We start from the raw sequence: 15,975 nt of genomic DNA on the forward strand, positions 1-15,975 counted from the left end.
AAGATGCGGTGAAATGCGGGGACACCTGCACCCCGATGTTTATGGCAGCAATGTCCACAATAGCCAAACTGTGGAAGGAGTCTCGGAGTCCTTCGAGAGATGAATGGATAAAGAAGATGTGGTCCACGGCTACAACGGAATATTACTCAGCCATGAGAAACGACGAATACCCACCATTAGCTCCGACGTGGATGCACCTGGAGGGACTTATGCTGAGTGAAATAAGTCCATCGGAAAAGGACAAACTTGATATGGTCTCATTCATTTGGGGAATATAAAAACTAGTGAAGGCAATAAAGGGAAAGGGGAAAATGAAGGAAAATATCAGTGAGGGTGACAAAACAGGAGACACACCGAACTCTGGGAACTGAACAAGGGGTAGTGGAAGGGGAGGTGGGCGGGCGGTTGGGGCGACTGGGTGATGGCCCCTGATGGGGGCACTTGGCGGGATGAGCACTAGGTGTTATGCTATATGCTGGCAAATTGAACTCCAATAAAAAAATGTAAAAACAGAAAACATTTTGCTAATACTTAACACGGACTAGTATGTCCAAATGTTACCTCACAACCCCTCCCATGAAATCGGACCAAATTAGAGTTCTCAATGCGATTTCACAATTTTGGCCACAAACTAATGACTGACCTTTCAAGTTAAGATGTGGACACATGAAACATAAAGAATACGGCTTAGGAGGTCTGTCTCTACGATGGCACCCCGAGCAAAACTGAATAATGATTCTGTTTTGCGTGTGTGGAGAGAGCAAAAGAGCAAGTGTAAGGAGGAGAGGGGCAGAGGGAAAGGAAGAGAGAATACGAAGCAGGCTCCATGCTGAATATGGGTGAATCTGATGACCTTGAGGTCATGACCAGAGCTGAAACCCCGGAGGCAGAGACTTAGCTGACAGAAACACCCAGGTGCCCCTAGGACAAGATTTCTTGAGGCTATTATTTAATGAATCAATTTTCATGTTACCCTCCGGCCTGTCGTCTGTTGGCTGAACTCTTCTGATACGGAGGATGGAAAACATTTTTGGCCATGCTCCAGGGCAGGTGTACCAAGGGTTTCTTCGAGATTCAGGTTCGGTTGTTATCACTCCAGCTCCTGGGAAATAAATGGACATAGAAAGAGCTGTTGACTGACAGGTTGTTGTTAGAAGAGCCTCGAAAATTAAGGAGTCAATCCCATTTACAACTGCACCCAAAAACATAAGCTACCCGGGAATAAACCTAACCAAAGAGGTAAAGGATCTGTACCCTAAACACCACAGAACGTTCCTGAAAGAAATCGAGGAAGGCATCAAGAGAAGGAAAAAGGTTCCATGCTCATGGAGAGGAAGAATTAATATTGTGAAAATGTCCATGCTACCCAGGGCAATTTATATATTTCACGCAATCCCTATCAAAATACTGGGGACTTTCTTCAGAGAGTTAGAACAAACCATCTTAAGATTCTAGTGTGGGGGATCCCTGGGTGGCGCAGCGGTTTAGTGGCTGCCTTTGGCCCAGGGCGCGATCCTGGAGATCTGGGATCGAATCCCACGTCGGGCTCCCGGTGCATGGAGCCTGCTTGTCCCTCTGCCTATGTCTCTGCCCCATTCTCTCTCTCTGTGTGACTATCATTAATAAATAAAAATAAAAAAAAAATAAGATGCTAGTGTGGATACTGAAAAGACCCCAAAGAGCCAGGAGACTATTCAAAACGAAGGCCACAGCTGGGGGCATCACAAGGCCCGATTTCAGGTTGTACTACAAAGCCGTGGCTATCAAGACAGTGTGGTAGTGGCACAAAAACAGACCCATAGCTCAATGGAACCGAATAGCGAATCCAGAAGTCGACCCTCAACTTTATGGTCAACTCTATTCGAGAAAGCAGGAAAGACTATCCCTGGAAAAAGACAGTCTCTTCAATAAAGGGTGCTGGGAACACTGGACATCCACATGCAGAAGACGGAAGCTAGACCATTCTCTGACACCACACACAGGGAAAAACTCAAAAAGGATGAAAGATCTAAATGTGAGACAAGAATCCATCCAAATCCGAAAGGCGAACAGAGGCAACACCGTTTTTCAACTTGGCCACAGCAACATCTCGCAAAATACGTCTGCCAAGGCAAGAGAAACAAAAGCAACGAGGAATTATTGGGACTTCAGCCAGATCGAAAGCTCCTGCGCAGGAAAAGAAACAGTCCACAAAAGTAAAAGACAACCTACAGAACGGGAGAAGATATTTGCAAACGACCGCTCAGACAAAGGGCTAGTGTCCAAGATCTCTAAAGAACATACTCAACTCAAGAGCAAAGAAACAAACAATCTGATCATGAAACGGGCAGAAGACCCGAACAGAAATCCCACAGGGGAAGACAGAGACACGGCCAACAAGCACATGAGAACATGGCCCGCATCACTGGCCATCAGGAAACTACAGATCCAAACCCCCATGAGATACCACTTCACACCGGCGGGAATGGGGAAAAGTCACGAGACAGGACACAAGAAATGTTGGAGAGGACGCGGACAAAGGGGAACCCTCTTGCACTGTAGGTGGGAATGTGAACAGGTGCAGCCACTCCGGAAAACTGTGTGGAGGTTCCCCAAAGAGTTAAGAACAGATCTTCCCTCTGGCCCAGCAATTGTACTGCTGGGGATTCACCCCAAAGCTGCAGATGTGGTGAAACGCGGGGACACCTGCACCCCGATGTTTATGGCAGCAATGTCCACAATAGCCAAACTGTGGAAGGAGTCTTGGTGTCCTTCGAGAGATGAATGGATAAAGACGATGTGGTCCACGGCTACAATGGAATATTACTCAGCCGTGAGAAACGACAAATACCCACCATTTGCCCCGACGCGGACGCACCTGGAGGGACTTATGCTGAGTGAAATAAGTCCATCGGAAAAGGACAAACTTGATATGGTCTCATTCATTTGGGGAATATAAAAACTAGTGAAAGGCAATAAAGGGAATGGCGAAAATGAGGGAATATATCAGTGAGGGTGACAAAACAGGAGACACACCGATCTCTGGGAACTGAACAAGGGGTAGTGGAAGCGGAGGTGGGTGGGTAGTTGGGGCGACCGGGTGATGGGCACTGATGGGGGCACTTGGCGGGATGAGCACTGGGTGTTATGCTATAAGCTGGCAAATTGAACTCTAATAAAAAAATGTAAAAACAGAAAACATTTTGCTAAAACTTAACACGGACTAGTATGTCCAAATGTTAGCTCACAACCCCTCCCATGAAACCGGACCAAATTAGGGTTCTCAATGCGATTTCACAATTTTGGCCACAAACTAATGACTGACCTTTCAAGTTAAGATGTGGACACATGAAACATAAAGAATACGGCTTAGGAGGTCTGTCTCTACGATGGCACCCCGAGCAAAACTGAATAATGATTCTGTTTTGCGTGTGTGGAGAGAGCAAAAGAGCAAGTGTAAAGAGGAGAGGGGCAGAGGGAAAGGAAGAGAGAATACGAAGCAGGCTCCATGCTGAATATGGGTGAATCTGATGACCTTGATGTCATGACCAGAGCTGAAACCCCGGAGGCAGAGACTTAGCTGACAGAAACACCCAGGTGCCCCTAGGACAAGATTTCTTGAGGCTATTATTTAATGAATCAATTTTCATGTTACCCTCTGGGATCTCTGTTTGGGAGTCCAGTTCCCTGCTTCGGTAGAGGGTGTATATTTTCAGCTGTTGTTGAGGGCGGAGGTCTCCAGATTGTGTGCTAGGTTCTGTTCCTGTGGTTTCCACAGCAGATCCTGGGAAATAAATTGACATAGAAAGAGCTGTTGACTGACAGGTTGTTGTTAGAAGAGCCTCGAAAATTAAGGAGTCAATCCCATTTACAACTGCACCAAAAAGCATAAGCTACCCAGGAATAAACCTATCCAAAGACGTAAAGGATCTGTGCCCTAAACAACACAGAACGTTCCTGAAGGAAATCGAGGAAGGCATAAAGAGAAGGAAAAATGTTCCATGCTCATGGAGAGGAAGAATTAATATTGTGAAAATGTCCATGCTACCCAGGGCAATTTACACATTTCACGCAATCCCTATCAAAATACCATGGACTTTCTTCAGAGAGTTGGAACAAACCATCTTAAGATTCTAGTGTGGAACCGGAAAAGACCCCAAAGAGACAGGGGACTTTTCAAAATGAAGTTCATAGCTGGGGGCATCACAATGCCAGATTTTTGGTTGCTCTACAAAGCCGTGGCCATCAAGACAGTGTGGTTGTGGCACAAAAACAGACCCATAGATCAATGGAACCAAATAGCGAATCCAGAAGTGGACCCTCAACTTTATGGTCAACTAATATTCGGGAAAGCAGGAAAGACTCCCCCTGGAAAAAAAACAGTCTCTTCAATAAATGGTGCTGGGAATATTGGACATCCACATGCAGAAGAAGGATCCCAGGCCATTCTCTGACATCACACACAAAGATAAACTCAAAAAGGATGAAAGATCTAAATGTGAGACAAGAATCCATCCAAATCCGAGAGGCGACGAGAGGCAACACCCTTTTTCAACTTGGCCACAGCAACATCTCGCAAGATACGTCCGCCAAGGCTAGAGAAACAAAAGCAACAAGGAATTATTGGGACTTCACCCAGATCGAAAGCTTCTGCATAGCAAAAGAAACAGTCCACAAAAGTAAAAGACAACCTACAGAACGGGAGAAGATATTTGCAAACGACCGCTCAGATAGCGCGCTCTTATCCAAGGTCTATAAAGAACATACTCAACTCAAGAGCAAAGAAACATACAATCTGATCATGAAACCGGGAAAAGACACCCACAGAAATTTCACAGAGGAAGACAGAGACTCGGCCAACAAGCACATGAGAAGATGCCCCGCATCGCTGGCCATCAGAGAACTACAGATCCAAACCACAATTAGATACCACCGCACACCAGTGATAATGGGGAAAAGTCACAAGACAGGAAACCACAAATGTTGGAGAGGATGCGGACAAAGGGGAACCCTGTTGCACTGTAGGTGGGAATGTGAACTGGTGCAGTTGTTAGAAGAGCATTGAAAATGAGTGATAACCTTATCAGAGGTCAAACTTTGATCTTATTACTGGTGATTTGCCTTGCAGAGAAACCTGAGTGAGCATGCAATGCAGAAAGGCTTTGGAGTTGCCATATGCTTAAGGTTCCTGAGAATATAAACTGATAAATTGTCAATGAAACACAATGTGGAGTCTCACCCCTCCAAATATTTAAAAAGGTCTGACGTATATTCTTGCAATCTGAGTTTTGGCAAGTAGTTCAGAAAATATTGAAAGCTGAATTTCGCAGAGATTCTGCACAGTGTTTTCAGCACCTTTCAGCACACCCAAAAAAAAGAAACAACTTCATGTCCATTGATGAACAAAAGGATAAAAAGATTAGTCTATCTCTACAATGAAATATTATCGCAAGTTAAGAGGAAGGAAACCTCAAGAATTGTGATGACATGCATGGCCATGTAAATTAAATACTGCATGATGGCACTTATATGTGCACCTGGCACAGTCAACACACAGCATCAGGAAAGAGAATAGGAGCTAGAAGGAGGTACAAAGGGGGAAATGTTGCTGATCGGATACAAAGCTTCAATGATACAAATTCAATGTGTTCTGGAATTCTATCTGCAACCAAGGGCCTGTCATAAGCAACGCCGTATTATATGCTTGAAATCAGGAAGAGATTAGAGGATATCAAATGCCCTTACTGTCAAAGAACAACAAGAAATTCGCTAGCAGACACTGTGTGGGGACATACCTTTCTTTTGATGAGACAATATGCAAAACAGAACAACATAGTCATTGAGAACACAGTGAATAGTGTTGACGACTTGCCAAAAATTACAATACTGATGAGGAAGGGGTCTGAGACAGGACATGAGTTGGTTCCCTGGGGAGAGAGGTCCCTGAACACTTGAGATCTGCCTAGGGTCCCGGAGATCATGCTCTGAACCCCTGAACCAAGGGCTGTCTCTTTCTCAAATCCTCCTGCCCTAAGTTCCCTGTGCAAGACATTCCACAACAAGGGGGACTGCCTGAGCCAAGAGTAAAGTTCACATCCTAACGCAGCCATCCACCTCCCGGTTTCAATCCCTCACCCAAAACACAAAGCAGTTGCCCCCAAGTCAAGCTCTTGGAAATGGCAACGGGAAGCCCAACTGTGGTTATCTTCCCCCAGCGCTCACACTGCCATCTGGTTCCCATAAAGCCTTCCTGGGCACCAGTGGACTTGCCCTCAGTGACCAGTGGACTTCTCCCAAGCGGACTCACAACCCAGGATTTTCCAAACATACTGTCCCATGAGGGCTCTGCCAAGAAGTAGCTTCTCTTCAACTGACCAAACATGTTGAACAGTTAATGTGAATTCATGACATTCAAGCATGTTTTAGGCCTCAGGGTGAATGTGTTATTAGACATACTACCACATGTGTGTCATCATTTTTTTTTCCTTAAGACGGCTGCATGCTCAACATAGACTAGACACATGACTCTAGATCAAGAGTCGCATTCTCCACTAATGAGCCAGCCGGGCAGTCTCCACTCTGCTTCCAATTCTTATTGTATTTTATGTGTGCCATGGCCTGAGGTCAGACCATGCCATGACACTGATGGTCGGGCACTGGTCAGCTCTGTATCTCAGCTGTACAAGCAAATAGCAATGAGCAGGGAATGGATACCAAGCTAACCATAACCTGGCCCTTGAGTCTGATCTTCATTGTCCCAGGGGTAGGCTCTCATTTCACCATTACTAGCACTCATCATACAGACAATGCCATCATATACCATGAAAGAAACTCCTCGATTCTCAGCGGATCGAGGTCACGTGCTCAGCACTGACAGACTTTGACCAGGTTATCTAATGGTGCCTCCAAACCCTCAGAATCTGCAAACCGACCACAACCATGGCTTTGCACCTACCACTATCATAGCTTTAAGCTGACCATAATCATGCTTTAACTGACCAGAACTATGACTTGGAATTGACCAGCCTCCTATGTCCTTTTCCTACTAGTGACTATGGCAGGATCTGTACCACCACGGCTCAAGAGCTTCCCTGGGCTATGTAAGCATGGAGGTGACCTCATAATGGTAGACAGTGCTGAGATTTCCCTTTGCACAGGTCCTTTCTGACATACAGATGCACAGTAACCAATGACTCCATGCCTGAGTCATCATTTCAGTTTAGTTCACTAATTAGAATATGAGTTTTGGGACTCTAAGCTTGGATTCATATCCTGGCTCCTTAATTCAGAGTTCATGAACTTCATCACTGTGTCTCTGTTTCCCCACCTGAGGAGGAGGGAGTGTCAACAAAACATCACATATGTGTTTGATGAGCATTGAATGAACAAAGGTATGGATAGTGATCAGGAAGGTTAAGTAGAAGCTAAATATCCTGTCTGACATCTCACATTTCCCAAGTTCCAGAGCTGGATTGAACCCTGGGAATCTGACTTCCCAGACCATTGCCTTGTAACGCAAACTGGCTTTGCCTAAATACAAGTATTTTACCTTAACACCATTTAGTATTCACAGAATTAGAGGCCTTGAGAAAAAAAAAAAAAAAGCTATTTGCTTCCTCCCCGAATATACTCTTGGGACTCTTGATCTATCCTGACTATCCTGCATGACGTTCCAATTCCTGAGTCATGATCAGCACATCAAATGTGATGCATAGTAGTGTGCAGGAAAGTAGAGTCACTAGTATCAACTCTTGTGTTTTAAAACGTGTGAGACAAGGTCACTGTGCATTAATTATTCCTCACACTAATATACGTGCCTCAAAACAGTGCCTGGTGACCTTGGCATGTCCTCGGATAAACCACAGCTTAGCTTTTGGACAGAGTTCTGGAGGGCAGTTTAGGAGAACTGAGTAAGACGTTATATGAAAACAACTCTAATGAAGTCTCTGTTTTCAAGCGACATTCCTAGGTGCAAATGCTTCCCATTCTCCACATCTGTAAAATTTACTTTCTCTACTCAAGTGTGTGCATCACCTATTTTTCTTTGAGAATGACTAATAAGTGTTTACATGGTTATCTCTCAGTCATTAGTTTATTAACCAATTATCCACGCAAGTAGAAAGACTGGCTATTTGTTGCATACCTGAGAATAATATTATATATTCACCATGCTTACACCTTAAGAGGGGAGGAATGGGATGAGGGATAGCATAAAATTGATCTCTCTATAAAGTGTAATTTTGGAAAATGCCCAAAGGGTAACAGGAAATGTGTGTTTGGGGCATAAATGGAATCAGAGACACTCATTCACAGGCTGACTTTTGGGCAACCATTCAGATGAAGGTAGCAACGTGCCCCTGCAAATACGGAACTCGATCCCCATTTTGGGAAAAAACGCAAGGAAGACATTGTAAAGCATTGATAAACAATGACAAGTATCCTCCATATCAACTGGATTCACACTTAATTTCTGAAATGAATACTTTGAATATGTAATTTTGGACACTAACAAAACCTGAAAATAGACGTGGCCATATTTCCCCCTGTGAGGTCCTTCGTGATGACAAATGAGGGCTGCAGGATATAATAGGGAGTAAGACATTTTTTCAAAACGGAGGCACAATATTCAAGGCAGTTAGATTGGCAGAATAACGAAAAACAGAAATGGAGCAATAGAACAAACGAAAACGCGTACATATAACTCTGCATGACAATTTGGGGAGAGGAAACTCTAAACAATGAGAAATATAGTCAGAGAAAGAGTTAACCATCCAGTTGGTAGCAAAGAGCATTCAGATCTTTAGGAACATACCATCGCAGTGTAAAGAATTGAGATTGCCCATTGTCACAACGCCAGGTAGAGAGCTGATCACCTCCTCACTCCTCACTCACTCAGCTCAAAGAGTGATAGGTGGGAAGAAAGGCAGAGGTGTTTCCCGTCACCAGGGCAACGTGTATCCTCATAGTGCTTTCAAAGTGAATGCAGCTGCACAGCAACCAACTTCTGCTCTGTAGACAGGGGTGCATCTGGGGAGACAAGGGTGGTATTTGAGAGGAGACACTTTGTATCACAAAGTGTTAGATAAGTAGAGTTTGTATCATAAACTCTATTTTAAGCTGCCTGAGGACCCTCGCACTGTTTTCCAGAGTGGCTGCTCCAGTTTCCTTCCCATCAGCAGGGCCGGAAGGTTCCCCTTTCTCCCTTTCTCCACATCCTTGCTAACGTTAGTTGTTAAATTTAGCCATTCTCACCAGTGTAACGTGGTACCTCATTGTGCTTTTGAATTGTATTTTCCTGTTCACAGGTGTTGTGGAGCATTCTTTCCCGTGCCTTTTGGCCACGTGTAGGTCCTCTTTCGAGAAATGTCTGCCCCTTTGCTCTGTCCATTTCTCAAGTAATATTAAAATATGTCATTAGGGGCGCCTGGGTGGCTCAGCGGTTTGGTGCCTGCCTTTGGCCCAGGGCCTGATCTTGGAGACCCGGAATCGAGTCCCACGTTGGGCTCCCTGCATGGAGCCCGCTTCTCCCTCTGCCTGTGTCTCTTCCTCTCTCTCTGTCTCTCATGAATAAATAAATAAATAAAATCTTTTTAATAAAATACATCATTAAAATATAAAAGTTAAAATAAATAAATAAATAAATAAATAAATAAATAAATAAATAAATAAATAAATAAATAAAATATAAAAGTTAAAAAAGAAAAGATTCCAAAAAGAAGACTTGATAAAACAAGAAACTAGGTGAGATGAGAATAAAGGAAAAAATAGAGGATGACTGTATCTTGAAAGAAAACCGAATCATACAAGGAAAACCTTGAGTTGCTGTGCTATGTTCCCCAGTGCTGGAGGTTCCACTTCTGTTTGGTCAGGAAATGTGCTGGTCACCTGTCCTTCCAGCTGATCCTCCCAGGAAGGGCCTGCTGCACAGATTCTCAGGTGTGTGTGCCTGGGTGGTGTTGCACCGACCTTGTCAGGGGGCCAGGCTGTTTGCTCTGTGAGGGTTTTGTTCCCTGAAACCTTTCATGTCTTTTTGGGGGGGTGAGAGGCAAAAAGACCACACCCCGATCTCCAGCCCCAGAGATGAGCGATGTGGTGATTGACCAATCTGCAGACTCCGATGGTGCCTGCCTACTCCATTTCTCCCCTAGGGGACCTGGGGGGACGTGGAAATGTGCAATGTTTAGGTTTCCTCAGGCAGTCTTTGCCGCTCTTGCCCTCCCCCCCTCTTCCTGGAGGAACGGGAGGTGTGTCCCTTTCTGTGGTTGCTGGCCCCCCACAAGGAGAACGTTCAACCGGGCCAATGCTGACCCACTCTGCCTCTCCCAGAGGAAGGTGCAGGCTGTGTTCCAGGCCCTTGTATGGACCCAACGTGGACGGGGGTCACCTGGCCCGGCGGGAGATCGTGGTTGATGGCACCACAAACTGAACATTCTCGCAGGCTTGCTCATCTGAAGCCATTTCCCTGAACCAGTACTTGGGAACTCTGCTGGCTCAGGCACCTGGATGCTTTCTGGCCTCCAGGAATATTGAGACCCGGCCACCCTGCACTGACCTGTGGTTCTGCACCCTTTCACCAATGAGTCCCTTTCAGGCAGGGACATCTCTAGAGGAGCACACTTTGAAGGGCCCAGATTTGAACGTTCACTTTCCTAAAGTTGGCTTACACGTGCTCCCTCCCCCACCCCACCCATTATCCTCTGATATATCCCTTTCCGTTTTACTTCTCCACACTCCACTTCATTTTTTCACTTTTCTATTTGTAGACTCAGCCATTCTTGCTTACAACTCGGCTTGATTTCATTGGTGTTCAGGATGGCTTGATAGTTATGTAGCTAATTTTGGGGGACCAGCTGACATGAGGACCTCTACTCTGCTATCTTCCATCCATCTGAAATTTGTTGTTGTTTTTTTTTTAACGGGCCTAATCCAAACTGATTCAGGAGGTTAGTCCATGAAACCTGTCATTCCCCAAAATTCAAGTTTGTTTTTCAAATAAAGTCAGCTTTATTTAGGATCACGCAAACTACTTGAAGCACCACACACACAGGATTCCTTCAGAAGAATCTGTGGAAGGTATAGTCCCCCCACACACCAACTTTACTGTCCTAGCTCCATGAGCTTGACCTAAGCAGTAAGAGAGGTTTCTATTTACAGCCACTCACATCTTAGGGGGAGGAACTTCCTCACAAGGTTGGGGCTGCTCCTATCTGTGGTGGGAACCAGGCCCCAGTGACAAGCAGAGGAGGCAGAGGAGAGGCATTCCCCAGCCCCAGGACCTACAAAACTCCAGAATAAAGAAGTTGCCTAAACACAAACCATCACCAGGCTGTGTTTATGGATTTTAATAAGTACCTGACCTTAACAAGCCCTCCTACATCAAGGCTTGCAGGGAGATTAGAAAAAAAGGAACAGGTTCTTAGGCGGTTCCATGGGGGAGAACACAATCAGGAACGTTTTAGTTCTGCTCTGTCCTCTGACTTGGGTGTGGACCAGAAAGTCAAAGAATGAATTCCCCATCCAGCAACTGATGCCCTCTGTGCCATGTTCTCTCTCTTAATTCACAGATCATAACTGTGATATTCCTTTCAGAGACTGAAATGTAGAGTTTACAAAATCTGCACTTTACAATTTATATACCCAGAGTCTTTAGGGTACACAGATCTTAAGGAGGACTCAATCTGTGGGACTTCATGATCCATCAGTGCTTGAAGCTGACCATCCCCAACTCCATCCCGATACACAATGATAGCTTGTGGTAGAAACTGATTATGTTTACACCAGAGCTTCAGGGCAGCTGGAAGGAAACCAGAAACATGGGTGAATAAGCCGTAACTCAGAACCAACTGGCCACTGCTATTTGTAACAGCTTCTAGGTTCATGTTCTTTCAATCTTGTAGCCTCCAGGACACATTCACTGCCTTTTGGTCTTCACGTGAGCTCAGCATTTCTCAACAGCACCACTACAGAAATTCTGAGCCAGATAATTCTTTGTGGGGGCAGAATGGGTGTTGCTGTCTTCTGTAGCATGCCTGGTCTCTACCCGCTAGTTGGAGGCCAGTAGCACCTCCATCCCAGCTGTTACAATGGAGCGCATCTCTAGGCATTGCCAGACGTCTCCGGGGGGACAGTGTGTTCACTTGCAGACAACTACCCAGATGGAGTCAGGCACACCAATCTTGATGGGACACTAACCTTCCAAGCAGGTTTTAAGCCCGTTCACAAGCTCCTGCCCCGATTCCTGGAAAATGCACTGAGAGAACCACCTTGTTTGGAGAAAAATAAGCTGTCAGTTTGAGATAGGAGTCTTAAAAATTCCCTTATTTTTCATCCTGAGTTAATCTAGGACCTCTGGTGGCGGGGAGGGGGGAGTCACTATGAGTAGCTGAAGATCCAATCAGGAATCCATTCTTTGATGCCTCTGCAGAGATCGAAGCATTGGTCTCTTCCAGTACCCTAGGCATTTATTAAAATTGTGAATGCACACAAATAGGAATATGGAAGCATTCACTAACATTGGTACAAATTACACGCACTTTCAATGTGCAGGACTACTGCCGTCTCATGGTGGACACCCAAAATAAATAGCCAGTGTTCCTGGAGATTCCTGCTTCCAAGCTGAGGTCTTAAAAAAATGGTTCATCCATAATCATGCTTTATGGGAACCACCTGCTTTGGAGCAGTAATTTTTACTTGACCACTTCCCAACAGATCAAGCAATACTGGTCTCAAGTTTCTATCCCCTGTTTTTTTAATTGCTTCAAACTATTGCAATGACCTGACATGATATAATACATTTGTCTGCTTTTTTTCCCCAGAATTTACAGTCTACAAGATGAAATCATGGTATGTTCAAATGCTGAGAACAGAGCAGTGGAAATGTTGTGCCAAAAAGCAAGGGTTCGCCCTTTCATGAAGATGGCGCCGAAGGTGAAGAAGGAAGCCCCTGCCCCTCCCAAAGCTGAAGCCAAAGAAAAGGCTTTGAAAGCTAAGAAAGTGGTGAAAGGCGAGCAGTCACAAAAAAAAAAAAAAAAAAAAAAAGATCTGCACGTCACCTACATTCCGATGACCCAAGACCCCGTGTCTCCAAAGGCAGCCCAAATATCCTCGAAAGAGAGCCCCCAGGAGAAACAAGCTTGATCACTATGCCATCAAGTTCCCCTTAACTACTGAGTCAGCCATGAAGAAAATAGAAGACAACAATACACTTGTGCTCATTGTGGATGTCAAGGCCAATAAGCACCAGATAAAACAGGCTGTAAAGAAGCTCTATGACACTGATGTGGCGAAGGTCAACACCTTGATCAGGTCTGATGGAGAGAAGAAAGCATATGTTCGACTGGCTCCTGATTATGAGCTTTGGATGTTGCCAACAAAATTGGGATCATCTAAACTGAGTCCAGCCAACTATAAATCTAAATATAAATTTTTTCACCATAAAAAAAAGCAAGGGTTCAAAATTATTTATGAACTGGATGAAATCATTTGGGAAATATAAAAATTAATGAAAGGGAATAAAGGGAAAGGAGAGAAAATGAGTGAAAATCTCAGTGAGGGTGACAAAACATGAGAGACACCTAACTCTGGGAAACGAGGGGTAGTGGAAAGGGAGGTGGGTGGGGGTTGGGGTGACTGGGTGATGGGCACTGAGGGGACACTTGGCGGGATGAGCACTGGGTGTTCTATGTTGGCAAATTGAACTCCAATTTAAAAGAATTAAAAATTTAAAAATGAACCGAATGAGAGCTTAATTTCTTTCCATGATTGAAACATTATTTTCCACATGCCCTCCCACCATAAAAGCAAACCAATATTATATTAAACTAGAACTGGAACTAGACTGGAATAATTGATGCCATTCATGAAAATAAAAATGGACCCCCTTAAAGAATACTCTGTAATTATACCAAGGGGGCTAGTAAATCCTCAGGAAGCATAACAGTGATTGGTGATGGTCATACACATGCTAATGCTCAAGAAACTAAACTGAAGAATGTGCAAACTCCTTTGAAGGTAGGTTCTACTCTAAGCACAGAAAACAAAAGTATCCCTGGAGCAAGGGAGAAACATGATTTATGGAAGCATATGTTCTTCGGCAGATCCATTACATATAGATCTGTGAAGAGCAGATCCTGTACCTATAGGCTTCTGATTGTATTCCTAGGTCTGTCTTCCCCATGTGGGGCCTGAGTCCTTCCCCGTGTGTTAATGGGGAGACTCACTGATCATCAGAGCCCCCAGTGAGCAGAAATCTAACGCTTGGAATCTGTGACTATTGTATCGCCCCTGTGATTATGTCCTATGTCACAGTTGGCTTTAGGGAAGATTTTCCAGATGGACCTTATCTAATTTCATAACCCCCTGAAAAAGCAAGATAGCAGAAGGGGGAAGAGAGATTTGAAGGAGAACAAGGACTGTGTGCTCTGGGGGAGCAGGGCATTCGAGAAGGAATATGGATGAAGTCCCAGGAGCTGAAACAGGCCTGTAGCTGGCAGCCAGCAAGGAAAGGGGGACCTCTGTCCTTCATCTACCAAAAACAAAAACAAAACAAAAAAAAGATTCTACCACAAGGATGTGCACTTGCAATAGGACCTCAAGCCTCCAGAGGAGAATGTGGCTTGGCCAACATGGCCAACCTGATGGCTGCCTGACAGACCTATGCGCAGACACAGGAGTGTCCTCTTAAGCTGCCATGTTTGTCGTCATCTGTTAAGCAGCAACAGAAAAATGATATAGACCCTTCCACATCAAATGTATTTGGAGCATAACTTTGCCAGAAGAGGAAGAGAATACCCTGCCCATGGCCCTCGTCAACAAACATTAGTTAGGCCCACCTCTCCTGTTTGGTCTACAGCTAGTTGCCATCTACACAATGTCTGCCTACGCCCACTCACTGCGTCAATTCCTGATTGATGCTGGACATGAAGCCTGCAATTGACTTCCGCCGATTTACAATATCATGGAAACAGTCGATACCAATGAACATCGCATTCTGTAACTGAAATTTTTTAAAAAAGGTAAGACATTGAGTTAGAACACAATAGAAGCACAATTAAGCAACTGCGTTTAAGATGGTTGAGTCTTAAATTCCACTGAACACAAGTGAAATAAAGAGAAGGCAATGAAATCCAACGTACTCCTGTCTCCACCTTCCAGAGGGCTCCTCCCATCTTGCAGTTCATCTGCTGGGCAATCTTTGTCGCAATGGTCATCAGCGTCTGGGGTTTGTCTAAGGTCCGTGCCACGACACACTGGCTTGGGGTCGGACACTTGACACACAGGTATTGTTTTATGCCATCATACAGGTCTTTCTTTTCACTGGACAGCACGCAAAGGACCTTGAAAGAAAGCAACAAGACTACCGAGGACATGAAACCACAGTAATGGGAGAAGTGGATGTCACGTCAAGCAAACTACCTAGGTGGAGGAACAGAGTCTGTTCATTCAATCCACAGCTGGCCCAGGAGGGTAAAGGGTCTGGAATCCCATTCCATTCAATAATGGCGAAGGTGAGCATATGGAAGAGGAAAGAGCCTAGGAGCCAGGCATGGGCAATATGCATGAATCACTTGCACTTGCAAAGTCTTTACGTCCTGGCTATTCTGTTTCTAGGAGTTTATCATGAAGTTGACACAGAGGGTTAACAAGCACAGACTGAAACGTACCATCATCAGGAACGTCACCCCTTACATGATGGGTGCTATGTGAGAGCACTTGCCAAGCATTGTACTTGACTCAGTTAATTCTTCAATAACCTACTGAGATCAAGACTAGTATCCCCATTTTACCCCTAAGCAAATAAGCTCAGGAGTTATGGAAACTGTCTGATGTACAGGCAGCAGGGCAAGATTTCTAACACGTGCTCAGACCTCCAACAGGACATGGGGTCATAAGAAAGAGCAATTACTGTTTGGTTGCTTTCTAACTATAATGGAAGATCCTCAATGTATTATTTCTAACATGATGCTTCTAGGAAGATTTTTTGGGGATAATCCTCAA

General features: G+C 44.7%; 1 protein-coding gene across 1 annotated transcript in view; it reads right to left on the minus strand.

The window, feature by feature from the left end:
- LOC140594273 (piwi-like protein 1) overlaps window positions 1-15,975 on the minus strand; it is a 54,113-nt gene that overhangs the window by 16,041 nt on the left and 22,097 nt on the right. Inside the window, exons 7-12 of the mRNA XM_072725181.1 lie at window positions 15,114-15,314; window positions 14,871-14,974; window positions 12,172-12,242; window positions 8,792-11,773; window positions 3,635-3,763; window positions 974-1,102 (exon numbers count right to left, since the gene is read on the minus strand). Of these exons, the coding sequence (XP_072581282.1) occupies window positions 11,586-11,773; window positions 12,172-12,242; window positions 14,871-14,974; window positions 15,114-15,314 (564 nt within the window). The 3' untranslated portion in view covers window positions 974-1,102; window positions 3,635-3,763; window positions 8,792-11,585. The remainder of the gene's footprint in view (window positions 1-973; window positions 1,103-3,634; window positions 3,764-8,791; window positions 11,774-12,171; window positions 12,243-14,870; window positions 14,975-15,113; window positions 15,315-15,975) is intronic.

This window comes from Vulpes vulpes, chromosome 10 (assembly GCF_048418805.1).
Source record: "Vulpes vulpes isolate BD-2025 chromosome 10, VulVul3, whole genome shotgun sequence".
Classification (NCBI taxonomy): Eukaryota; Metazoa; Chordata; class Mammalia; order Carnivora; family Canidae; genus Vulpes; species Vulpes vulpes.